This window comes from Canis lupus, chromosome 13 (genome assembly GCF_011100685.1).
Source record: "Canis lupus familiaris isolate Mischka breed German Shepherd chromosome 13, alternate assembly UU_Cfam_GSD_1.0, whole genome shotgun sequence".
Classification (NCBI taxonomy): Eukaryota; Metazoa; Chordata; class Mammalia; order Carnivora; family Canidae; genus Canis; species Canis lupus.
In genome coordinates this window covers 37,728,666-37,754,782 of record NC_049234.1, presented here as the reverse complement: position 1 = coordinate 37,754,782, position 26,117 = coordinate 37,728,666, and the positions used below count along the sequence as shown (strand labels likewise).

The window sequence follows — 26,117 nt, the reverse complement described above, 5'->3', positions numbered from 1 at the left end:
ACCTCGGCCGCCGAGCAGGGGGAGACCCAGGAGTGGCGCCCTCAGGTTTCGTATTCTTCCAAGAAACATTGGTCCCTCACCTGGGGGCACGTTCTTCCACTATGGGTCACACCCGTTTACACAGAAAAGCTAACCCGTTTACCCCTCGAGCCTACACTTTAGGACAAGCCGAGTGGGAAGGATGCTCCTCCAATTACACGATCCTCCCCGTGTTCATCGGCTGACAGGCTTAACATTCATTCGTTCATTCACTCACTCATTCATTCATTCATCACTAGGATCCACACCCAGCACGGAGCCCAACCCGGGACCTGAACTCATCACCCTGAGATCAGGACCCGAGATGAGATCAGGAGCCCGATGCTCACCCATCTGCACCATGTGGGTGCCCCACTGACAGGCTCACAGGGAGGGGCATTATGAGGGTGTTGGCAGAGTGGCAGCAGGCCAGGGGGCGTTGCCCACTTCCCTCCAGTGGGGACTCCCAGTTCCCGGTCAGGCCCGCCCTGGGCCCAGAGGCCTGGTGGCGCCTGCGCGGCTTCCCTTTCTCCGTGACTGTGGGGCTGTGTGACCATGTGGCCGGCAGCCATCTGGCACGGAAGGCTTTCCTGCAGCCGTCGTCTCCACAGCTGGCTCATCAGAGAATGCTCCCAGGTCAGGGTTTAGGGGACTGGGCCCCTCAGGGGCGTCCCCTGAGGCGGGGAGGAGAGCTGAGTCTTGGCACAGGCCGGCCGTGTTCACTGCTCATCTTGGGCTCTTTCTGGGAGGATGTGGGGTGAGGGGAGCCATGCAGAGACTTCCCCCCAACCCTTGCCCCCTGTTCTCTGAGACCCTGCAGCCAGCCACCAGCGCCCCACCAGCCCCCCACAGAGCCCTGTGCACCCTCCCTGGTGCGCCCTCAGGCAGGACACGCGTCTGAGCTGCGAGCCTCCCCGGAGGCCCAAAGGCCTGAGTGTCAGGCGACATGGAGCCACACGGGAGGTGGGAGGCTCCAGGTGGGCCCGGGGTCCATCAGCTCCTGCAAACCCGGTGGTCACCAGAGGGCCAGCGTTCAGTAAGCTGCATCCTCAGGGACGTCCTGCTTTGGGATCAACACCTCATCCTTGGTTCTCATAGGGGGAACAAGGACAGGAAATGCACCGTGGCCACCTGCTTCCTGTTTTGGGAGAAAGGAAGTCCTGAGACCACCCCAGGTGGCGGTGAGGGGGGTGCGTGGACAATGGCAGCTGACCCAAGGGAGCCAAGGGTGGGCCGGAGAGGGGAGGAGTCCCAGCGACCCCTGGGGAGGATGGAGGCTGCAGGGGCAGAGTGCCCAGGGAGTGTCTGCGCCCCTTGTTCCAGCTGACAGGTCCTGGGCTTGCTCCGGGGGACAGGACCTGGATGGGGGCACACAGGGCCCTGAGGTGGCCCCAGGGGTGGTGAGACAGCTTGGGTAGGGGCCCCTCAGCCCAGTGTGCTTGTTTGTCCTCTCCAGGTCAGGGGCCATTGTAGGGGAGCAGAAGGGAGGGGGGTGACCGGATGGATTCAATGCTGGGAGGGGCAAGAGTGTGAGAGCCTGGACCCCCTGCCCCCTCCCAGGAACAGCTCCAGGGGTCAGAGCAGGGACCACCACATCACCCCTGGCACTAGAGCACCAGAGCCTGGCTGCTGGTACCTTTGGCAGCCTCCACGGGGATCCCAGAAGATGGGTCCTGCTTTCCTCCAGTTTTGTGGGAAAGGGCACTGAGCCCAGAGAGGCTATGTGGCTTGCCGAGATCACCCAGCTGGGAAGTGGCCTGTTCCGACGTGAGGCCTGGCCAGCATGTGAGCCCTGGGGCTGCACGGGCTCCTTATTGTCTTAGCAGCTCCCAGGAAGATTCTCGACAGCATCCAAGCTGCAGGGCAGAGCCTTGACCCATGCCATCTACTCCAGAAGTTTCCAGCATTAGGCCCTTAAGGAGCACCCTCGGGGGTTCAAGGACCTGCACGTGTCCTGGGGTGAAGGGCAGGCTCTGGAGGCTCACCAGGTGGGCCAAGGCCCTGCGGCCTCTCCCTGTCCTGTGCTACCAGCCTGTGGTACACAGGTGTCCTTCCTCGTCCACGGGTAGGCAGGGCTCTTGGAAGGGGTGCCTCGTGCCCCCAGCTCTCAGTCTAGACAAGAGGATCTGACGCAGGTGCCTGCGGTCACCCACTGCAGCACCAGCACCGGGCACGCTTTGCCCAGGAGGCCTGTCCAGACCAGGGGCTCTGGCGTCTGGAGGACAGACTACTTTGGGCGTAGCTGCGGGGTCAGGGGTGTGCCGATGGAGGCTGAACATCCTTGCTGCTTTGAGGAGGGAAAGTGCGGGGCTCCAGCACCCACGGCTGCCACGACCTTCCTAGGGGGGTGGGGCGGGGCGGGAGTGCCGTGATGCTGATTCCAGGGCAGAGGCGGGGCCTCTGCATGATTCCAGCTTAAAAGTAAAATTTCCAGGGACACCTGGGTGGCTCAACGGTTGAGCCCTTCCCTTGGGCTCAGGGCGTGATCCTGGGGTCCTGGGGATCGAGTCCCACATCGGGCTCCCTGCATGGAGCCTGCTTCTCCCTCTGCCTATGTCTCTGCCTCTCTCTCTATGTCCCTCATTAATAAATAAAATCTTAAAAAAAAAAAAAAAAAATAAATAAATAAAATCTTTAAAATAAAAATAAATAAAAATAAAAAATAAAATACATCTTCCAGTTATTTTACCAGTAAAAATGTTTTGTTTTGTTTTGTTTTATTTTGTTTTGTTTTGTTTTGTTTTTTCAGGAATGGCAGAGAACTGCAAGCCAAAGCCAGCAAAACCACAGGCAGGTGTGCCCCGCAAAGGATGAAGTGGAGCGCCGAGGGGCTGCTGTCAACTGAAAGCCCATTGGACTAAACTGGGAGCTGGATGTGTGACGGCTTCTCATTGGCTGGGATGTTGCCAGGGGAGGAGGAAACCTTCCTTCCTCCCGCCCTGCGGTGAGGGAGCAGGAACGCAGTAGTGTGGGGAGGGCCGCTCCATTCCCATCGGATTTGTGGTTCGGATTTGTGGTTCGGATTTGTGGTTGGTGAGGGTGGGAGGGTATGAGAGCTCCCCCTGCCCAAACTCCCGACTTCCCTTTTAGTGAGGTTTCCTTTTATGAATTTTCTCAGTAGGCCTGGGGTGCGGTGGGAAAGACCCCGGTAGGAAAGTCGTTCTGGCCGGGAGGGGCCCCTGTGGGGCAAGCACTGGGGTCCGCAGGCACACGGCAGCACAGCCCCTGCAGCTGGAGCCAGCCCAGTCACCGTAGAGACCACCGACTCTGCAGGGGGGGCACCCTGGGGAATCCTGGTGGTGGGGGTAGGGTTGCTGGGGGTCTGAAGTGGGGGCTATAGGTAGGACAAGCAGCCGTGACAGGTCACTGGGCACCCTGATAGACAGGTGGACAGTACTGAGGAGGCCAGCAGGAGGCCTTGGGTAGGGCCTGGTGCTTGCGAGCTGAATTCCTGTGCTCCGGCCCCCCATCTCTGTGCAGGTCCCCACCTGGGCCAGGTCATCACCACTAGGCCCCATCTCCCCCATCCTGGCAATCACCACCCTAAGCTCAGCTCAGGCCTGACGCCACTCTGTGCGCCCTCATGGAGCTAGCTCTGTCTCAGGCCCTCCTTAGGGGCTGGATTGTGTCCCCCAAATCCATCTGCTGAGTCCTGGTCTCAGGACTTCAGAGGGTGACTGTGCTGCAGGAGGTGATCAAGGTAGAGGAAGTCACTGAGAGCCCTGATCCACGCCCACTGGTGTCCTTACAAGAAGAGACCAGGATGCAGACAAGCACCGTGGGATGACCCTGTGAGGCCACAGGGACAAGACGGTGTCTACACACTGAGGAGAGAGCCCTCAGGAGGGACCGGTACCGCTGGCACCTTGATCCTAGCCTTCTTCCTCCAGGACTGTGGGATGGGACGTTTCTGTCATTTCAGCCCCCAGGGTCTGGTGCTCCCGGCAGCCGGAGCTGACTAGTGTACCCCTCAACCCTGGAGTTTCCTTCTTCAGCCTCCGGCAGGGCAGGGTACCCCCTGACACTCCGGTGACACAGGGCCCCACATGCAGCAGTGCTGTCTGCATACCCGGGAGAGGCGTGGTCTGAATCAGTGCCCCTCGGGGGGTCATGGTCCCCTGGGGCTGCCCCCCACCAGTGCCAGCCTGAGCCTGAGGTCTGGTTGATGGAGGGCAGCTGCAGCCCAGGGTAAGGTCTCGGGCCAGGAGCGGGGTCCCTGGAGGAGCCGACTCCGTGGATTCTGAGTGAGGATCCGGGCCCCGGGGTGAATCCCCGGACCTGGAAGCCGGGCCCTGGAATACCCAGGGCCTGAGGCGAAGAGCTCCGCGGCCCAGGCTCCCAGGGTCCAGGCTGGGCTGGAGTTTGCCTCCACGGCGGCCACGAAGACCACGCGCTTGCTCAGGAGATGGAGTCCACCCAGAGCGTTCCCCTGCTGAGTCCCGGGGGTACCCCGGTGCTTGGGCTGCTGGGCTCCATGCTCCCAGGACGGGGGTCCTTCCGGGTGCAATTAGATGGGTCTCCCGCTCCTCAAAGCTGACGGCACTGGGGACTGTCCCAGTCCGCAGACTAGGGGAGCCAAGGCGTCCTCTTGGGTGAGCACAGAGCCTGAGGTCCAGAAGGCCCTTGCTGGGGCCCAGACCTCAGGGGCGGGCACGGGCGGGGTGGGGCGTGGAGAGGGCGGGCACGGGCATGGCGTGGCGTGGGGAAGGCGGGCACGGGTAGGGGGGAGGGCGGCATGGGCGGGGCGGGACCGTGGGGAAGCGTGGGCACAGGTGGGGTGGTGCCACCTGTGTTTCTCCTCTTCCTTCATCTTGCTTCTCCGCGGGAATGTGGAGATGGGCCCGGGCTCCTGGGGCTACAGCCTAGGACCCCTTGCCTCCACGCCCCCTGAGCCAGTCCCTGCAGCCACCGACCACCCGCACGTGCCCTGCGCGCCCCACAGGCCCGCCTCTCTGGGGAGGCCTATGCACGCTGAGGTCAGTGAGTTAGAGACAACCCGCAGGTGTGGACCAGCCCCATTCCCCAGACTTGTGCTCCAAGGGAGGGTGAGCGCTGGGGTAACCTTGGCAGCCCCAGTGCCCGAAGGGGAGTGCCTTCAGGGGGGGCCTGTCACCCTCTGGCTCTGTCACTGTCTCCCCTGCACCCCTGGGACCTGCCTGCGCCAGGCACCCTCCCCACCCCCACCCCCGCCCTGGGGCCCTGCATCCTCAGTGGCATCTTCCTTGGGGGTGTTAGATACCCACGGTCCCCAGGTGGTCAGAGCTCCGGGGAGGGAGGTGTGGTTAGGGTTGGTCCCACGAGTTGGCCTCAGGCACCACACCCAGCTCAGCGACAGCCAGCGCTGGGGGTGGGCGCTGGCGCACCAGGTGGAGGGAAGGGTGTGTGCGAATTGGGGGACTGCCTCTTGGAGACACGCGAACCCCGGCAACTCTGCCACCACAGGCGGAGGGTGACACAGGGGGGCCATGCCCCGGGGGCAGGGTGGGGGAGCCTGTCCCTCCCCTGGATGGTTTGTCTCCCCTCCCCCACCGACCCATCGTATATTCAACCTGGAAAATCCTGGTTCTCTAGAAGCTGAATCTAGCAACAGGCAAGGCAAGGGTAGCTGAGGCGCGTCCGGACGGCAGGAGATCTGCTAGGGGCCACCCGCGGCTGAGACTTCGGGCTGTGGCCCCTGTGACCAGGTGAGCCCTTCTGCAGGCCCTGGGCCTGGGCTTTACCCGCCGTGGGCCCGAGGCCCAGCACACAGCCAGCGCGGCAGGTGTCCGGTGGGGCGTCTGCTGTTGGGGGGTGTGGAGTCCGTAATGACTGGCTGACACCCGCGTTCTAGTCCCCGCAGACTGGGATGTGTGGGCTCTCGGGCAACGGGACTTTGCAGCTGTGATGCAGATGTGGTCTCTTGGGATGAGAGATTGTCCTGGATTAGGTCATCACAGAGGCCTTCAGGATGGGGGTAGAGGGAGATTTGAGGGAGAAGGAGTGAGGGGTGGGAGGGTGGAGGAAGTGCTGGGAGCTGCGGGTCAGGCGGCCAGGAGGGAAGGCCAGAGGCCCTGCTCCCCTAGAGCGAGGTGCGCAGCTCCCCAGAGAGGCGGGCCTGTGGGGCGTGCAGGGCAGGTGTGGGTGGTCGGTGGCCGCAGGACTGGCTCAGGGGGCGTGGAGGCGAGGGGTCCCAGGTTGTAGCCCCAGGAGCGTGGGTACTGGCCCAGCTGGAGCCTGGAGGCCTCAGAAGCGGGAGCCGCGGGGTCTGGGGCAGCTCCAGAGGGTGGAGTTGCCCTTTCCAGCTTTTTGTTCCATTTGGGCCTCAGTGGGTTGGGTGAGGCCCACCCGCGTGGGCAGGGGCCCTCTTTTTACTCAGACTCTAATGTCTTCTGGAAAGCTGTCCCAGACACGCTGATTCACGGGCCTCCCTCCACCCAGGGAGGCTAGTGCATGAGGTAGACCCTCAAAGACCCCGAGAGGAACATGGCCCTTCATTTCAGACCTCTGACCTCCAGAGCCCTAGGGAGCGCGCTGGGCCCCTGGGTTCACGCTCACAGCGATGGCAGTTCTGGGACACGGATGTGGCGACCCAGCAGGACGTGCTCCCAGGCCGGGAGGATGCGGCTGGCTGGAAGGCAGTGGCCCCACGAACCACCTCCTGACCTGCGGCCAGCAGTTCCTTCCTGGGACCTAAATGTCATGCTGGGGACAGTGCACTGGGGCCTCGGGCTGGACCTGGCCTGGGATCCAGCTGCGTCCTGGCCCTCGTCTGGCCCCACCCCTGTGTCGGGCTTGCTGGGGCGCCACCGACCTGCCACCTAGCAGACAAGGAGACCCAGCTGGGGCAGTGGGGGCGTAGGGAGGTGAAGGGGTTCGTCTGGGTCACGGCGCAGGCAGGCACGGCTCACCCAGGTGGGGGGGCGTGGGGCGTGGCCTTAACGAACATTTAAACCAGACAGGGTGACCCCCGAGCTGTGCTTTATCTGCTGTGCTTTAGTGGGCACTGTGTGGGTGAGCGTGTGTCGGTGAGTGTGCGCCCTGGCGGAGGGAACACGAGAGTGTAGGTACCTGCAGGAGTGCGTGTGTGACAGTGTGCAAGGAGGCAATGGCAGAGACGTGACTGGCTTCAACCCCACAGCCATTGGTTTCCCTCCCAGGGAGAGGGGTCCCGGGGTAGGCAGTGTGGGGCTCCTGGTCACCAGCGATCTCCACCCCTTCCTCCATGCTGCCCCACCAGCCTCTTGTGCTGCCTCATGGTGCAAAGTGGCTGCGGAGCCCCAGCCAGCATTCCAAGCAGCAGGAGGGAGGAAGGAGAGGAAAAACACCCCTGTCTCCTCCACCCCAGGGATTTGCCCCCAGGGAGGCCTTGAGCTTTTCATTAATAAGGAAAGAAGAAAGCGGAGAGTGGGAGGCTTCTCCACCTGCCGGAGCTACCTGATGTGCAGGGCAGGCCTCGGGGCTTCCCTCCCCAGGGGCTGCTGAGTTGGTGGGGATCGAGGGGTCCTGTAAGCCTGTTCAATACTGCTCTGATGGGGAAACTGAGGCCCAGACCCAGGCCTCCTCCCTCCTATCCCAGGGTCCTGTTGGGCACCGGTCAAGGAAGGCCACGAGCCCAGCAGCCAGTGGTGGCCGCCTGGCTAGAGAGGGCACTGGGCACCCCCACCCCCCGCCCAGTCCTCATCTTAGGAACCCTGGCAACAGTCGTGGGTGGAGGTGTTTCAGGGGTGGGAGGAGAATGTGGCCGCCTTCCTCGGCATAGGATGCGTATTTTCTGCACCCGGGCTATATGGACCTGCCCTGGGAGCCCCCGAGGCCTGGCCCTGGCCCCTCACCCTGCCCCCGGCAGTGGTAGGGGGGGAGGAGGAGGAGGAGTGGCCGGGAGGCCAGAGGGGCAGGAAATAGGAAACGCCGAGGGGCTGAGCAGAACCAGGGCTGGCGGGACCGTGCACGATGCTCCGAGTTTATTCACCACAGCTGGGGTGGGGGCCGGGTGGGTGAGGCACTGGACAACCCTGTGGTTGAACCCGTCCAGGGTGTGAGCCAGGCCGTGGTGGGGGTATGGGTGGGGGTGGGGGTGGGTCCCCCTTCAGGACCCCACGGCCTGGAGGCCGGGGAGAAGGCTGAGCAGCAGAGCAGTGGCCACCATTGCGGTGTCGCCCTGGGGGCTACCCGCCCCGCGGCCCAGGGGGTCCTGCCAGGGTGGGAGGTTGCAGAGGGCCGACTGGCAGCAGGTCAGGGTCATCAGGGTCCCCTCCAGCGTCTTGGTGATGGGCTTACAGGCGTCCGCACACCACGCCGAGTAAGTGGTCAGAGGGCCCGACTCTGGGAGGGATGGAGTGGGGCGACAAAGGCGCCGTCAGGCTGGACGGCTGGGCATGGGGAGCAGGTCCTCCCGGGGTGCAAGGCCTTCTGGGTGGGGGTGGGGGTGGGGGTGGGGGTGGGGGACGGGCTCACCCGTGTTCCCGTGGGAGATGACGGCTTTGCAGAAGCTGTGGCTGCGGATGCAGTTCTGAATTCGCCCGCAGCTCTCCCCGCTGTGCAGGGACTGGCACGAGTAGCACCGCAGCAGCGCTGGGGGCACGGGGTGGGGGCGGGGGGGTCAGGCCCAGGCCCAGGCCCTCCTGCTCCCCTCCTCAGGACTGGCCTGTCCCCCCTCCCCTCCCCGCCCTGCCCACCAGCCCGGAGCCTCGAGGGTGGGGGGGTCACCCGTGCTGGGCCTCCCTGCGCCCGTCTCTGCCCCGGGAACTCCTGCTCAGCCTCCCTGCCCAGAAGCCACCCCTGCTCCGGGCTCCCTGCTCTGGGTGGCAGCCGAGGGTCACAGCTGGTGCGCGCCGTTAGGGCTCTTCTCTCCTCTCCCCTGCCCTCCGGCCCCCAAGCCAAGGTCACAGGCGGAGGCTCGGTCGGTGTTGCCAAAGAGGGGTGGGCGCCTGAGCCCTGGGGGGGTGGGCACCTTGGCCCCTGCCGCCGGCGTTCACACTGGCTGCCTCCTCCTCCTCGTCGTCGTCGTCATCGTCGTAGCCGTCCAGCCCAAAGTCTGCGTCGTCGTCCTCTTCCTCCTTGTCCTGCGCCCGCCCTGTGCGGTGCCACACAGGGACGCCCGTAAACCCCCACGGCTGGCCCGGGGCCCAGTGCTGCGTCCCCGCCTGCCCTGCCCGGCGCCCCCTCCGCCGCCTCCTCCCCACTCTGTCCTCCCCGTGGGCTCCCAGCTGGTGGCCCTGCCAATTCTGCCGGTCACTGGCTGTGGGGGCCTGTCCCTTCCAGCACCTGTTCCCCCCCCCCGCCGTAAACCCTGCTTGTTTGACAGAAAAGGACACTGAGGGGGGACAGGCAGGGAACCCTGAAGCCTGCCTTTCAAAGAGGTGGGGTCTGGGGACCCACGTCCACCTCCCTCTGGCCTCAGACTCCAGCCTCGCCCCCTTCTCCCCATGCCGCGTCCTGCCCCCAGGCCGGGTACCCCGAGGCCCCCGCTGGCCACACTGAGCTGTCCCCTCTCGCCGCAGGGGTGGCCCTGCCCGGTACCTGGCCGTCCGCACAGCAGCAGGGCCAGCAGGACAGTCGGGAGCGCCGTCATCCCGCCGGGCGCTGCGGGGTCTGCGCGGTCCGGCTCTCGCTCGGGCTCTGGATCTGTGGGAAGTGGGACAGAGGCCATCTCAGGGGCTTCCCGGAGGCCCCCCCCAGCTCCAGCCTCAAACAATGGGCCTGACACTGACCCCAGTGCCAGGCAGCAGGCCAGGGACGGCCATTTCCCCCCTGACTTCAGGGCCCTGGGGGACAGGAAGCCATCGCGGGGGGCGTCCTGCCCCCCTGCATGCTCGGCCGGCCCGGCCTCTGCTGGGGGGGCACGGCCAGCAAACCTGGACCCGTGGGAACCAGGCCCTGGCTACGTGGTCACCGGACCTTGCCCTCTTGGACCCTCTGGTTGCACATCACTCACCCGTCCCCTGAGACTCAGTCAGCCTCACCCACTGTCCAGGGATGCATGAAATGAAATGAAAACACAGGGGGTGTCCTCCCTGTGCCTCTGCTGTCCCCTGTCCCCTGTCCCCTCACCCCTCACCCCTGCCTGGAGGGCTAGATCCCCATGGCTCATCCCCTCACCTGCTTACACGTCACTTCCCAGACTCCTTCCAGCCATCACCCATCCCCTGCCCTGTCCCCGCCACCTTAGGGTGCCCCTGCCCTGGGGAGCTCTCTCCGTGCTGCTTGCTGGCTGGAGCAGGTGGTGGAGGGGTGAAGCTGCCTGCGAGTGAGTGCACCCCGGGCCTGCCTTCCCGGCGCCTTGGCCCCTGCCAGCTCTCTCTCTGCGGGCACAGGCCTGAAGGCGTCCTGAGAGCCGCTTCCCCCCACTGGGGGCAATGGAAAAGTGGGGCTGGGTTATCGGGGAGCCGCCTGGGGCTTGGTGCCTCAGCGCCTGGCCCTCCCCTGGCTCCCCTGGGGCCACTGTCCCTGTCAGCAGGCGGGTGGACACTCTGTGCGGCCACCTATAGCAGGGCTGAGGCCAGCTGGCCCTGGGGCCTGGCTCCTTCCCCCTGAGCCTGAGACCGCCCCCTGGTCCCCTGGTCCTCAGGGTCGGCAGAGGATGTCTCGGCCCTGGGAGCGGTGCCCGTGGGCCTGTAGCACAGCGCCTGCCTCCATCCCTCAGGACACTTCTCTGAAGTCTTGGCTTCCCCGAGGTGTTGTCCCTCCTTGAGTCCTCGGGAGCTAAGCCCTCTCGCTGTCCCCAGAGCCACCTCAGTTTCTGGAGGAAGCCGCCCCCAGTCCATCCTCACACCGGGGCCGAGGACACTCCCCAGCCAGGGTCCCATCTGTTGGGGGTCACGGCTCTGTACCCCCCGTCTTCATTCCTCAAGGGGAGGCTGCGCCCCCTGCCCCTGGGCTGTTCCCAGGAAGGCCCAGGGGGTTCCCCTGCCCCCGGTGTCCCTGGTGCCCCCGGTGCCCCTGCCCCCCAACAGGCCAGCACTTGTGAGGAGCCTGCAGGGATCATAACAATCCCGCCTACTTCACTGATTAAAATGAACTGCTGTTGCTGCTCAGCAGCCCGAGGGGCTGAAGGGGCTGTAGGGTTCAGGCCCAGCTACCCCCCTGGCCCCCGTTCAGCTCCGCCCCCTGCAGGTACTCTGGTGCCCCCTGCCCCATCCAGGGTAGGAGCAGGTCCAGTTCTGCCCATGCAGATGCAGCAGGTGGCCAGGGCTTTTGGCCCATGTGTGTGCACGAGGTCCGTCGAGGCTGGGGGAGCTAGGGCCCCTACCCGACACCCTGATGGCAGACACCTGGCATCCTTGGGACCCCAGGCCCCCAGGTTGGGGTGTGTGTGCGCCCATCCCTCTCCCGACCCAGGCTTCTTCAGACGTTCTGGTCCAAAAACATGCCTGATAGGGGCCCCTCCCTGATCCCAGGCTTCTGGGGCAGGGGCACCTCCTGCAGACCCTCAATGCAGGGACTCGGCTCCTGAGACACTCCCAGAGTCAGGACTCTGGGCTGGTGGCCCCACGGGCAGCTGAGGCCCATGTTAGAGCCCACATGCTGACTGGCCTGGGCCCTGGGCTCAGAGCCCTTGTCCCTTAGCCAAGCCCACATCCAGAGGCAGCCCCAGGGCCCCAGACCCTGCCCACAGAGCCCTGCACAGTGTGGACCCGGCCCTGCCCCTTCCGCCCAGCTTGGCAGACCTGGCTCTAGGGGGCGGCCTTGTGGATGTTGCTGGTCTGGGGCTCCCCCGCCCCCCAGGCCTGCTGTCCTCCAGCCGAGAGAAGCCCGCGGGTCACCCTGCTCTCCCTGGCAGCAGCAGCCTTGGCTCAGACCTCAGTGTCACCGTGGGCAGGGCATGCCGGCCAGCCGTACTTGCTCTTGGCCTGGCAGAGGAGATGGGGGGCGTGGGCCCTGCTTTCCTCAGGGATACGGTGCTGCTCTGTCTCAAGCTCTGAGTCCCTATTCTGTACCTCCTCAGCCTCCCCACGTTGAATCAGACCCAGACCCGGAGAAGGGTGAACAATGTTTCTGACGGAAGGGCAAAGGTCTAGCAGCTGTGTGGACAGGAGGGGCACCTGGCTGGCTACTGTGCACAGACACGGGGGAATGGGGCTTTGGGGGGCCGTGTGGGCTGCAACTGCCCCGGGGAGGAGCTCCCCACCCTCTCTGCAGATAATGCTCTCGGTCCCCAGGAGCAGAGGAAGAGGCTTCCTTCTTGGAGCAGAGGCCAGAGCCTGTCACCCAGGTGGGCAGGGGGCCGTGAGGGGTCTCTCCTGGGGGGTCTCTCTCATCCAGGCAGGCCGCTCCTGGGGTTTGTAAAGCGGCACAAGCCCCCTTCTTCCCGGGAACCCAGGCCTGAGAGACAAGCAGCCGTGGGGGGCGACCCAGGGACAGGCCACACCAGGAGCCTGTGAGCTGACTCTCCGGGTCTCAGAAGCTCAGCCATCGGTTCCCTCGGGCTTGCAGTTGTTCATTCGGTCAGCCTGTGTCCCCGACCCCCCTGGCACACATCCGCACCCCAGTTGTCTCTAGTCCTCGCCCCCCCGGGCCCCCCATATCAACCCCGGGACTCCCAGCTCCCCGTTCCCTGTGAGCCCCACGTGGAGGGGGTCCGGGGGTCCCTGGTGTCTGGCACCAGCTCTGCAGGGCTGCCCACGGCCCCCGGCGGCTCCTGTCAGCGCTCCCGTTGCCCCACCTTCCCCACCATCCACCTCTGGAACTTTCTATCGTTCCAGACCGATGCTCTGCCTGGGAAACACTAGCTCCCTTTGCAGCTCCGGGCAGCACCGTCTCCCTGCGGTCTCTGAACCTAGTGACTCGCAGCCTTGTGGAAGTGAAACCGGGAATGTGTGTCCTCTTGTCACTCGGTGTCATGCCTTCAGGTGCACCCGGGTCGGAGCGTGGGGCAAATTTCCCCTCCTCTTTAACGCTGATAATACTCCATTTGATGGATCCACTGCATTTTGTAGTGGAAGTGCTGGGACCCTGGCTGGCTTTGGCTGCGGTGACTCGCTGTGCGGACCTGACCCGGGACCCCGTCAGGACCCTGGCTTCACTTCCTGAGGGGGCAGTCGGGGTGCAGCTGCTGGGGTAGACGGCGAGCTATGGCTAACTGGTTCTTCTCCTCTCACGTGTAAGCACGCCTGCGGGTCTCGTGAAACCGCACTGAGCACAGGCCTCCATCAGAGCATCCTGCCCACCGGCCGCCCCGCTGCTCCTGGGGCGCTGGAGGGACCCCGGGCTCTGCCTCCCCGAGACCTGCTCCCCACCCCCCACCCCTGCGGAGGGGCTCCTTGGCAGCCCCCAGACGCCTGGGGTGCCAGTGCTTTACATTGGGGTTCCCTTGGGAAAATCTAAGGTCGGGGGCACATGGAGCGTGTTGTTTACGTTGTCTCGATAGAAATCAATCTCCCTCATGCTGACATGACAGAAAAACTGAAAAGAAGGATCCCTGGGTGGCTCAGCGGTTTGGAGCCTGCCTTTGGCTCAGGGCGTGATCCTGGAGTCATAGGATTGGGTCCTGCTTCGGGCTCCCTGCATGGAGCCTGCTCCTCCCTCTGCCTGTGTCTGTGCCTCTCTCTCTGTGTTTCTCATGAATAAATGAATAAAATCTTAAAAAAGAAAAAAAGAAAGAAAGAAAAACTGAAAAGAATGTGGCAGGGGTTCTCTGCAGCCACATGAAGGCACGAAGAAGCTCTTTGTGTCCTGAGTCAGGAAAGTATTACCTGCATACAGCAGGCGCTGAGGAGCACACGCACGTTCTACTGTTTGGATGAAGGGGGAGGAACAGGAGGCCGTGCAGGACTCCCAGCACCCTGCACCCAGGTCTCCCAGCTGCCGTCTTCCATTCGAGTTACCCCCCTGGGCCTGTGCACCGCCTGCAAAGGAAGGAGTGTGTGTGTGCCTGTGCAAGCCCTGGGGGCCTGGAAGACGGACACTGATGGTGGAGCTACAGGTAGGGGTCTGCACGTGGCAGGGGTCACGGAGCCAGGGAAGCCCCAGGCTGAGCACGAGCTCCCTCCTAGGGCTCCGGGCTGGGGCCGGACCGCAGGCCTAGCGGGTTGCCCAGCTCCTCCCAGCAGCAGAGCAGCTGCACTGCCCCCAGGGGGGTGACACTGCCCCCAGGGGGGTGACCGGGCCCGGAGAGGTCCCATGTGGATTCGTGGCAGCCGCGGTGGCAGGTCTTCACCTGCATGGTGTGCAAATTAATAAAAGGAGCCTCCCCCTGAGAGTGGAGCCTGGAGGCCAGCAGGGGTGCCTCAGCCCTACTTCTCTCCTCAACTGCAGGCCCAGCACCGAGAGGTGCACCTCACGGGCAGTGAGTGCTGAACCACCCCACACAGGGAGGGGTCCTCCTCCCAAACCCCACGAGAGACTGTCACGGCTCAGCTGATGAGGGGCCACTATGCTTCCTGCCAGCCTGCCCCTCTCCCTATGGAAGAGCCTCCCCTGCTTTGTTCTGTGGAGGTGCCTCCTGCTGGCCCCTAATAACTGGTGGTTTTATTTTTAAGTGTTAAATACAATTCGATGGAGTAAATGTGAAGATCTAGCTGGCTTGATTAAGCGATGCGTGATTAAGGCACCATCCCATCGTCTAGCAAGTAGAGGGAAGCAGGGAGAAGTTGTGCACGACAGAGGGTTCTCGCAGGAAGGAGGGTGAGGTGGGAAAGTTGTAAGCTATTAGCCTTAAAAAACAAGGTTTTATCTGAAACCTGTTTGTTTAATTAGAGGCCGACCGCAGGTGCCCTTTCGTGTTTGGACTTTACCGCGGTCTGGCTTGGGAGGTCCATCCACATTGTGGAGCTTAGACGTCCTTCTTTTTTTTTTTTTTAAAGATTTTATTTATTTATTCATGAGAGACACAGAGAGAGAGAGAAGCAGAGACACAGGCAGAGGGAGAAGCAGGCTCCCTGTGGGGAGCCCGACGTGGGACTCGATCCTGGGACCCCAGGATCATGCCCTGGGCTGAAGACAGACACTCAACCACTGAGCCACCCAGGAGTCCCAATGTCCTTCGTTTCATTTCAGTGCTGGACACTGCTGTGTCCTGGGAACACATCATGGTTTTTATATCCACCCTACAGCTGCTGAGCTGCGGGCAGCTTTTGGTTTTTGTCTGTGAACATTCTAGCACATGTCTTTTTGTTACATGAAAAAGATTGTGATAAAATGTTCATACAGCTAAGTGTGCAAACATTAAGTGTACATGTTGATGAAAACACGTATATACAGTAACAACCACTCATACCAAAACACAGAGCATTCTAGAACCCAGAAGGGTCCCTCGGTCAGTGTCCAGCACTGAAGGTAACCACTGCTCTGACCCCGAATACTATATGTTGGTTCTGTTTCCAAACTTCATGTAAATGGCCTCGTACAGTATCAGCTGCTTCGTGTCTGACCACTTCCACCAACCCTGGGGCCACGTGTGTCCGAGGTTTGTCCACATGCATTTTTGTTGCCAGGGGGTGTTACGCGGTGCGGGAACTCCAGGCTGGTGTTTGATCTAATGCGGGTGCACTGGGCTTGTTTCCAGTCTGGGGTTTTTATGAAGCAGGCTGTTCTGCACACACGGCACACGTGCTTTGGTGTAGACAAGCCCTCATGTCCACTGGGTGAACACGGGGCTGAGACTTGCAGGTGCCAGCTGTGTTATGGACTGCCTTTCACCTCCCACCACTGCTGCAGGATTCTCACCCACTGTCTCCACTGCTGCTGTAGTTCTTACCTATTGTCTCCACTGGTGTCATAGGAGTTCTTACCCACTGTCTCCGTCACTGCTGTAGGAGTTCTTATCCACTGTCTCCCCTGGTGTTGTAGGAGTTCTTACCCATTGTCTCCACCCATATTGTAGGAATTTTTACCACTGTCTCCACCCCATGTTGTAGGATTCTTACCCATTGTTGTAAGAGTTGTAGGAGTTCTGGTGTTGTAGTTCTTACTCACTGTCTCCACCTGTGTTGTAGGAGTTCTTACTCTTGTCTCCACTGATGTTGTAGGAACAATCTTACCCACTGTCTCCACTGGTGCTGTAGGAGTTCTTACCCACTGTCTCCACCCATGTTGTAGGAGTTCTTATTCATTGTCGCCACTGGTGTTGTAGGGACGATCTTACCCACTGTGTCCACTGGTGCTGTAGGAGAGCTCCAGTTGCTCCACAACTTTACCAACACTCGTATTGTCAATTTTTAAACTTGTAGCCATTCCAGCGGGTGTAGTAGTGCTTCACAGTGCTTTTAACTTCTTGTGTGTGGAAACTGATAAGCAGATTCCAAAATTTATATGAGACCAACCATACATTGGAGTCCTCTCAACTCTCTAACTTTGCCTGCTTGTTTCTTTGTCACCCAGGGGTGGCCTCGGCTTTAACTGAGGTTTGACCTTGACCAAGGTCAAATCCTCAAGGTATCAGCAATCACAAGGCATCATGCACTCGGGAGACTGGCTGTTTAGAGGGTTGGTCTGCAGATCTGCTGTGTCTGGATTTTCATTCCTCTTGTCTTTATTATTTCCCTAGTTCTCTAGAGTTTAAACAAGATGGTTTCTGTGATTTATCTGGCTCTTCTGGAGTCAGTGGGAGCATTAGCCACTGCAATGACTTTACCTTGAGAAGTCAGCCATCAGGGAAGCAAGGGGGTGGTGTGGTGCTCATTGCCAATGTCCAGTCAGAATGATGCTGGCGTGCATGACCTCTAGGGCAAGGTTGGGGGTGCAGTTCCATGCCAGGAGCTGGGGGTGTAGGGAAGAATCATGTAAGTGTTTATGAAGCTAGGCATTCTACCAAGATTTCTACCTGCACCTGCTCACTTAGTGCAGGTACTGACCCTGTGCATGTTTCCCATCTTCACATGGGAAAGCCAAGGGAGCAGGCTCAAGGTCACACAGCTGGTAAGCAGAACCACTGGGACCTGAACACTGGTCCTTCTACATCAGTTTTATAAAATGTAAAGGTTCTTTTGATGGTGGGACACAGGAGGGTGACACTGGGAAAGATGGAAGTCAGATCTCTGTGACTTATAGGGGCACCACCAGGGGCTGTGCCAGCCAGGAGGCTGCAGGAGTGGCTACTGAATGGCCATCAGGGCTGGGTAGCTGGGTTTTACACGATCCCTGCAGACTGGCTTGTTTAATAATTTTGGCATCTCTAGGCACTGGGGCAGATCCTGGTTGTCTGGTACCCAGCCCTGGGACCAGAGTCTGAAGTGTGGAAGCCTGATGAGAGATGTGTTTGGGATGTGCCCATGAGAGGGAACTGACAGCCGGGACTCAACACTGGGTCAAAACTGCATAATAAACACTATTACAGCCGAGCGGGGCCCTGGGATCAAGCTCTTCTGTGCCCCATGTTCCTGTTTTCCCATGACTGGTCCCAGAATCCCCTTTCTGGTGTCTGGGACTCTGTGTACTAACTTTAAAGAAAACAGATTCAGTTAGTGACAGAAGTTTAGGTAACTTGTTTTTTTACTTTCCTTATGCAGTCGAGGAGATGCATGGGGACAAGGTCTAGCCCTGCTCCACATGTAAACGTTTCATTATGAAAATCTCCAAGAGTCACAGTAGTAGAGCATTGTGGTATTGTGATTTGTAACAAGAAATACCGACAGGAACACCTTGTTTTATTGGGCTTTGTAGATACTGTGGTTTGTTTTTTTTTTTTTTTTTTTTACAAATGAGTTTGTGGCAACCTTGCCAGCAAGTCTATTCACACTTTATCCGATAGCATTTGCTCACTTTGTGATTCTGTGTCATATTTTGGTATTGAAAGTAGGCCAGTTAATAATCCTACGATAACCCCTCGTGCTCCAGGGAAAGGAGAAGTCACATATCTCATTTAAGTCAAAAGCTAGAAATGACCAAGCTTAGTGAGAAGGCATGTGGAAAGCCCAGACGGGTGGAGAGCCAGCCCTCTTTTCTTACACCACACGGCCACACTGTGAACACACAGGAGACGTTCTTAAAGGAAATCACAAGTGCTTCTCTAGTGAACACATGAAGGATAAGAAAACCAGCCTTATTGCCGATAGGAAGAAAGTCTTCCTGGTCTGGATAGAAGATCACATCAGGTACAGCATTTCCTTGAACCAAAGCCTAACCCAGAGCAAGGCCCTCACTCTCTTCAATTCCAGGAGGGCTGGGAGAGATGAGGAGCCTGCAGGGGAAAGCTGTAAGCTAGCAGAGGTTCTCGAGGTTGAAGGAGAGAAGTGAGAAGTTGTCTCCAAACAGGCAAGTACAAGACAAACCAGCAGTGCTGACATCAGAGCTGCAACCAGTTCTCCAGAAGATCAGGCTCAGATAATTACTGAGGGTGCTGCACTAAGCAACAGATTATGTACTGGAAGGAGGTGCCGTCTAGGACCGGCGTGGTTGGAGAGGAGACGTCATTGCCTGGCTTTAAAGCTGCCGCTACAAGCCGACTCCCTTGTTAGGGGCTAATGCAGCTGGTGACCCTCAGTGAAGCCAGTGCTCACTGACCATTCTGAAAGTCCTAGGGACCCTGTCAATGGAACAAGAAAGCCGCGATGAGTGTCATCTGTTTACAGCATGGTTTACTGAAATTTTTAAAAGATTTTACTTATTTATTCATGAGACACACACATACACGCAGGGGCAGAGACACAGGCAGAGGGAGAAGCAGGCTCCATGCAGGGAGCCTGACACGGGACTCGATCCCAGGACCCTGGGGTCATGACCTGAACCAAAGGCAGACGCTCAACCCCAGAGCCTCCCAGGCATCCCTCTATTTTTGTTTTTGTTAGGACGTCAGTCCTGGTCAGGGTGTCCTTGGGCTGAGTTCTCATATGTTCAGGGTGCTCGTGCTTGACAGGTTGGCACATTATTTTACTCATGGTTCCTCCCAGGATTCAATGTGTTTTTCTGAGTCTGATGCCTGGTCATGTTAGCCACTGGAAACGGGCCTGGGGTGACCCAGGCTGGCCATGGACAGTGCCTCCTGAATGCATATGTCAGAGCCGACTGCCCAACAGGGAGGAGGGTGCACCGCAGTGTCCCTGTGGGGCAGCCCCGTGTGACTTAGGGTGTCTGCCCACAGCGATGAGCTGAGGGGCTCACCCTCTCTGGCACAAGGTGGATCCCAGGGTGAGACTGGGGTGGGGACCCCAGAGGGGGTGGGCTGGGCCCCAATCCCAGAGTTGATGCAACCGTCCACACACTCCTGTTCTGGGACCTAGGGCTTGAGTGCGAGAGGAGGCTGGCAGTTCCAAGGGGCTGAAAAAAGGACTGTGATTGGAGCTGAGGCAGTGGGTTCAGCCCTGCAGCCCTGTGGGCCCCGCAGGGAACTTTGGACTTTATCTTGACAACAGTCGGGAGCCCCCAAAATGTTTAAACAGGGATATTTGCCGAAGCCGCTCTGGCCTCCCCTAGAGAATGGGTCGGCGTGGGTGGGAGTGGGTACAAGGAGCCCAGGTGAGGCCCAGGTAGGGGTCCAGGTGAGGGATGCTTGAGTCCCCACCAGGTGAGGCCTGGGGAGGATGACAGATGGATGGAGAGCTCCCAGAATACTGCTGGGCCAGCAGGCAGATGGAGCTGGCTCGGTCTCCCCTCTGGGCCTCGACCCCTGCCCCCATCTCTCCCTTCAGCTGGGGCCACCCTCCCACCGTCCCACACCGGGGGGTGTTCCCCAAAGATGTGGGCTTTTCTAGTCTTTGGGGACAAGTGCCTGACTCCGTGCATGTGTTTGCATGTGTGTGTGTTTGCACATGTGCGTGCAGGGTTCTTCAGAGGGTGTCCTAGGGTCTCCTGCCCTCCCCACACCGCTCTTGGAGCACCTCGTTCAGGGAGCAAGAATCCTCAACATCAATTGTCCCTCCACTGAACCCCCTGGGAGCTTCAGGGGGGCTGAGGCCCTGCAGCTGGGCCCGTGTGCTGGCTTTCTGCACGGTGGACCGGGGAGTGGAGAGCAGGGGACACGCTCCTCTGCCTGGGGTCCCTGCTGGGGTCCCTACATGGACCCCGGGGGAGCTCAGCGCCAGCTCCTCCCAGGGGCGGGGGCAGGGAAAGGTCAGGCCTGGTGGGGGGACCCCATGGGAAAGCCAGGGGGTAGGGCTGCAGCGGAGGTGGGGGCAGAGGAGCTGGAGGGCTCTGAGAGTGGCCCGCCCTCTCCCCATGCCAAGTGAGTGTCGCTCTGGTAGGGGACTGGAGGCCATGTTAGGTGGGCAGAGCTGGCTGGCTGGGGTTGTGCCCTGGGGGTGGCCCTGCGGGTCCCGGGGGTCCTGGGGGGAGCCCCCCCACCCGGAGCTGGAGCCCTGCTTCTTTCCCACGTGGAGGCTCTGCTGCCTGCCCTCCTTCCAACGCCCCTCACCCCAGCTGGGGCCTGGCCAGGACCTCACTCTGCTGTTTGTCTGGCCTGGAGGCATCCCTGCGCCTCACCTCATGCAGCGCCTCGGACCCTGAGTCTGTTTCCCGCAGCAAATCACAGTCGTGGGGCCTGAAAACCGCAAAGATGCGCCAAGTCTTTCCTGCTCCTTCAGGCACCTGGTGGCTCCAGGCGGTGGGCGGCCCATGGCCACAGCCCTCCCTGAGAACGTGTCACCCTTCCCGTGTGTTTATGCCTCAACTCTCTCCTTTCCTGGCCAAGGGCGCCAGGTGCTGGGGGCAGGGCCCACCCTAAATCCGGGGGGACCTCATCTCCAGGTCCTTAACTTACTCTCCTTCACAAAAGACCTTCCCACAGAAGTTCACATTCTGGGGGTCAGGATTTGACATCTTTTTGGGGCCACCATTCAGCCCAGCACACAGCGTGCCCCCACTCTTCTGGGGGGCTCCTGGGGTCAGCAGCCTTCTCCCTCCCTGAGGCTGGATGGCCTCGGGAAAGGCTTGACGTGTGGCACACGTGTCCCTGCCGCCCCTTGGCAGAGAGGCTGGCCCTCCCCATGAGGCAGGGCAGTCTTTGGGGAACTGCAGCCATGTCGCCCACCGTGGCTGGCTGGGAGGGCTTCTGACAGGGTTGGCCAAAACACAAGGCGGCTCTGGGAGCCTGTCTCAGGCAGGACCCCAGCATCGGCCCCTCCTGCAGGGCCTGGCCCAGTCGCCTGTCCTGCTGCCTCTGTGGCCTTAGGGGCTCCGGTGCCTCCTGACGCTGTCCCTGGTCCTGACCTGGGAGCTGCCTCTGCTGTGGGACGGCCCACTGGCATCACCCTGGCCCTGAGGGTAAGCTGGGGATTGGGCTGCCCGGCAGGGGGAGCGCCTCGGCTCCTCCCCAGGATCCGGGGGCTGGGGGGGGGTGCGGCTGGGAGGACAGAGATCAGAGCCTCCCCAGCTCCAGAGGGCAGGGCCAGCAGCACAGGGACTCCTCGGTGGCGCTTACCCAGCGCTTACTCAAGGCTTCTTCCAAGAAAGCCCTCTCTAATCAGCTGCTAATCAGGACTGATTATTATTCTTTGTTTGCAAAGATCCTGATAGGGTGAAGCTGACCCACATGCACTGGGAGGAAGCTGAGCAGCTTGGAAACTGGGTTAGGAACCAGCATCTCCCTGGCAACCAAGCCCACCCAGCTCGGGAGGGCGAGGGCAACAGCTGTGCTCTCTGGGGAACGGCCCAGAGCCGCACCCAGGCCTTGGCGCCAGCCTCCAGAGCACCAGTCCTCAGACGCCTACATCTGCTCCCTCACGTCATGCCCACGTCAGGCCCTACCCGCCCGTGCTATCCTTTGCTACATTTCAACTTACCCCAAAATTCAGGGGCTTAAGACAATACGGTTCGTGCTCCTGGGTGGGTGTCTGAGGGCCAGGAATCCAGGCCCGGCCTCGCTGGGCCCTCAGGATGCTGCTGTCCGCTGTTGTCAGGGCTGTGGTCTCATCCGAGGGGGCCCTGGGGGGGGGTCAGCATCCAGCCCCCCTTGGGGGGTCGTTGGGGAGCCTCACTCCCTCCGCAGGGCAGCTGGCTTCCCCAGGGTGAGCGGTCCAGGAGTGGGAGGGAGCCTGCGTCAGTCTTGTTATAATCCTGTCTCATAGTGACGTCTGTCCCTCTGTCTCTCTGTCCCCTCTTCACTAGGAGCAAATGGCTGAGTACAGCCCATGCCCCAGGGCAGTGCCCCAGGACAGGGCAGTGGGGCCCTCTTTCCTCCCCCCTCCACCCTTCCTGCCCCTCCCTTCTCCTCCCTCCCCTTAAATCACTTGGCTCCTCTCCGGAACACTCCTGCTCTCCCATCTCTGGGAGCTCCTGGCAGCCCCATCCCCCCAGGCCCTGGCTCAGTGTCTCCTTCCAAGGCCTTGTCCCCGCCCCCGATGGCTCCCAGAACTGCTCCCAGGGCTCCACAGCCACCTTTCTGTCTGCCCAGTCATCCCCGCCTCCACGGGGCAGGGGCCCCACTGTCTCTGGCGCAGCGGGAACGGATGACCATGTTGGGTGCTGACCTCCCAGGGCCTGGGCCAGACGCCCAGTGAGCACTCCCCAGCGGCATCGTGTGCGATCCCTGCCACACTTCCAGACGGTGACCAGCGCTGCCCCACCCGCAGACGAGGGACCGAGGCTCAGGAGAGCACACGGCCTGCCCAGAGCCCAGAGCAGCACACACTGGCCGTGGTCGCCTGCCATCTGCGCCCGGGGCCTGGCGCTCCCCACTGCTCTGCTCTGCCTCCTAGAAAGGTCCCCGGCCAGGCCAGCTACAATGACACGGTGACACGGTGACACATGAGCCGCCCATGAGAGTACAGAGCCCTGTGCAGTGTCGGGAGCCAGAGGGCTCACCCCCCGGGAGCGAGGTCTCAGCGTGTGAGTGAGCGTGTGTGTGCCAGTGCAGGAGAGGCAGTGGAAAGGCATCGGTGTGCACACGAGAGTGCGTGCGTTGCGTGTGGGCGCATGTGTGCATGAGTGCAGGCAGCAGGGGAGCTGTGAGGAGCCCTGAGTGCACCTGCCTTCCCTGCCATAGTCTGGGCCCCCCTGGGAGCCGTTTCCCATCCTGGACCCTGGGGCCCCGAGGGCTTCTTGCAGCTGCTTCCTCGGTGCAGCTGCTCCCAGGAGCTTCTCAGGTGTGGGAAGGGGTTGTTTGGAGCAGACCTGAGCATCCAGAAAGTTCAGGTGTCTTTGAGGAGACTCTACGTGCTGAGATTTGGCCTTGGGCACGACAACCATGGAGCCCTGGCACGGGGGACAGGGTCACCCAGCTGCTCCGCGCCGGGATGAGGGCGGCTCCTAGAGATGCAGTGCCTTTGGAGGAGGGGATGGGAGGACCTATGATTGGTCCAGGGCCACCGGATGGTCCATCTCGGGAAGGGGCCCAGAACCGTTTACGGCAAAAAGAAAGCGCGGGGTGGGAGGGCCTCGGTGTCCCCGGTGTGAGGTATCAGGATGGGTGTTCCAGGTGAGGAGCGAGCAAGGGCTGAGAGGAAGGAAAGCGCAGGAGCACGGCCATCTGAGGCTTTGCTGGTGCACCTCCCCCTGCAGGAATGTTCCTCAGATCGTCTGGACCCTTGGCACGGGGAGGGTGCAGAGGAAGGGTGGCAGGTGGCACCGTGCAGGTGCTGGATGCTGGTGGCAGAAACGCCCCTAGGACGCCAGCCTGGAAGGGGCCGATTGTGCCGCGGTGAGGGGGGATGACCACCCCTGTGCGAGATGCAGATGCAGACCTGGGCAGGGGTGGGGGCGCGTGGGGTGCATTTCAGCTGTGAGGAGGGCTGAGGAGGAACGGGAGGGGGAGGGTGGCATGGGGCCAAGGAGTCTCCCAAAGCTGGGAGGACACTGGGGCTTTGCTGGGAGTCCCGCGGGCACAGCGGGGGCACAGGTGGCTCGGGGGGACTTGGAGGTGTGGGGCATAGCCTGGGGGGGACTGGCTCCGCAGAACAGTGGCACCAGAGTGGGGAAAGGCCCTTGCTGGGACTTGAGCCAAAGTGGTACCGGTTGCCTCGAGAGGAGAACAGATGGAAACACAGCTCCTGGACTCAGGGTTGCTGGGAGTCGGGCAACAAGGCCGTGCGGTGAGGCGCTCATCCACCCGAGGAACGCCAGGCGCTTGTGCGGCGACTTGGCGTGACCTCAGGGGCATGGGGTAGCCCTGCCCTCCCCCCACCTTCTCACCTGGTGATCTACCTGCTCCCTTGGGACCAGCTGGACATCTCCACCCCAGACCCTCCTCTGAGCCCCGCAGGCACTTGAGAAGCGTCCTGCCCTGGGCCCACCTGCTTCCCGAGCCAGAGCCGAAGGGCAGCATCCTGGCCCCACCAGGTCTTGGGAACCCGTACCCCTACTCCGTGTCTGTGCCGCCCCTCTGTCTGAGCCACAATCCTCACTGGCCCCCTCGTTCTGATCTAGAATCTTCCAGGCCACGCTCAACTCAGCAGCCAGAGGGATCAGATCGTCCAAAGTGTCAGCTGATGTGTGTGCCCGGCCTCAGCCCTTCCCGGCCCTGCTCCTGCCACACTGCTGACCACTGCACTCGAAGCCATCCCAGCTCCCTTTCAGGAGGGCTGGGGCGTCAGGGGAAAGGGACAGAGCCCCCGGGGAGCTTGGGCCCAACAGCCCTTACTTCCCAGGCGTAAGTCGCGCCCTGTAATGGCCAGGGTTCTCCAGAGAAGCAGGACCAGTGGGATGTGTATATTTATACAGACAGATTTATTTTGAGGAGTTGGCTCATGTGCGTCAACTTGGAGTCTGGCAAGTCCTAAATCTGCAGGACAGGCCAACAGGCAGGAGAGTCAGGAAGAGCCAGTGTTTCAGTTCAAGTTCAAAGGCCATCCACGGGCGGAATTCCCTCTTGCTCAGAGGAAGTCAGTTTTTTTGTTCTATTTGGGCCTTCAACTGATTGGACGAGGCCCACCCACACCATGGAGAGCAATTTGCGTCACTCGAAGTCTACTGATACAAATGTTCATTTCGTCTAAAGATAGCCTCACAGCAACACGCACAACGATGTTTGACGAGATATCTGGGCTCAATGAACCAGCCAAGCAGACACACAACTGACCATCCCACTCACGGATGGGTATCATGTGACGTGTAGCTCGGAGACTTCCCACTACGGTGCTTGGGACACGGTCCACGATCCGTAACAGGATTCCAAAGCCACGGAGGGTCCCTCCGGTCCCCCGGGTCACTGGTTGCCAGACACACCGACCTTGTTTCCGTGCCCAGCCTTTGCACAAGTAGGATTCCCACGGGAGACGCTGCACCCCAGCCCTTCTGCTGGTCCCATGGAAACTTTCCCTGCATCCTCAACGTCTGAGCACGACCTAGAGCTCCCTGTGAGCCGCGCCATGTCTCAGACAGCGCAAGGGGCTCAGGACCCTGAGACTCAGTCCTGCTGCCCGCCCCACATGCTGTCGCTCCCGGTTCAGTCTTCCAACTTCACAGAGCTCCTGCTGTCCTAGACGACGAGGCTGACTCAGTTTCCCCCTTGTAAGCCAGTGTCTTGCACACGGTTCCTTCTTGTAGCTGGCCCTTCCTTCTGGGGTATTTTTTCCTCCTGTAGTACATTCTTTAAAAGTTCCTGCTAGGGGGATTCCTAGGTGGCTCAGTGGTTTAGCGCCTGCCATGGGCCCAGGGCATGATCCTGGAGACATGGTATCGAGTCCTGCATGGAGCCTGCTTCCCCCCTAGCCCTTGTCTCTGCCCCTCTCTCTCTCTCCCTCTGTGTCTCTTATGAATAAATAAATAAAATCTTTAAAAAATAATAAAAAAATAAAAGTTCTTGCTAGTGGCAAACTCTCTCAACATCTCCAAAATTTTATCTGAAAAAAATTTGTCTGGGCTGTTAACTATCTGAAAATTTTATTTTGCACTTTTTTTTTTTTTTTTTTTTTGGAAAACAGTGTGAAAAGTTCTCAATGGACCATTACTGTCCTCTGAGCACCTTATGGGGACTCACCTCACTGTCTTGGTTTCCACTGCTGCTCAAGTCCTGCTGCCTGCCTAGCTGCTGTTTCTTTTTGTTTTTTTAAGGATTGTATATATTTATTCCTGAGAGACACAGAGAGAGAGAGGCAGGGACACAAGAGGAGGGAAAAGCAGGCTCCATGCAGGGAGCCCGATGCTCTTTCACCAGTTCTTTTCCTCTTTTTAAGAGAGAGAGAGAGAGAGAGAGAGAGATACATGAGCTGGAGGGGCAGAGAGGGCAGGAGAGACACTCAAGCAGGCTCCCCCGCTGAGTGTGCAGCCCGACGGGGGCCCATCCGGAGCAGAAATCCAGAGTCAGATGCTTGACC

General features: G+C 60.7%; 1 protein-coding gene and 1 long non-coding RNA gene across 10 annotated transcripts; one reads left to right on the top strand and one right to left on the bottom strand.

Moving 5' to 3' along the window:
• The first annotated feature begins 51 nt into the window (after positions 1 to 51).
• Positions 52 to 25,916, top strand: LOC102152006. 9 transcript variants are annotated; one of them, XR_005368893.1, is made up of 9 exons: positions 52 to 654; positions 2,768 to 3,870; positions 4,854 to 4,994; positions 5,590 to 5,702; positions 12,156 to 12,208; positions 12,317 to 12,440; positions 12,699 to 13,096; positions 13,364 to 13,918; positions 14,251 to 14,509. It is a non-coding gene; the product is annotated as an uncharacterized LOC102152006 (long non-coding RNA). The 9 variants fall into 9 exon arrangements; XR_005368895.1 differs by having other exon boundaries at positions 12,156 to 12,440; positions 12,699 to 12,845; positions 12,933 to 13,096; XR_005368898.1 differs by having other exon boundaries at positions 53 to 654; positions 2,768 to 3,021; positions 3,707 to 3,870; positions 12,156 to 12,440; positions 14,251 to 14,508.
• GPIHBP1 (glycosylphosphatidylinositol anchored high density lipoprotein binding protein 1) lies at positions 7,942 to 9,671 on the bottom strand. Its single transcript, XM_038555721.1, has 4 exons — positions 9,517 to 9,671; positions 8,948 to 9,070; positions 8,452 to 8,568; positions 7,942 to 8,319 (listed from the first exon to the last, which is right to left on the bottom strand). The coding sequence occupies exons 1-4, from the start codon at positions 9,644 to 9,646 to the stop codon at positions 8,084 to 8,086; spliced, it is 606 nt and encodes a 201-aa protein (XP_038411649.1). The 5' UTR covers positions 9,647 to 9,671; the 3' UTR covers positions 7,942 to 8,083.
• Positions 25,917 to 26,117: the final 201 nt, after the last annotated feature.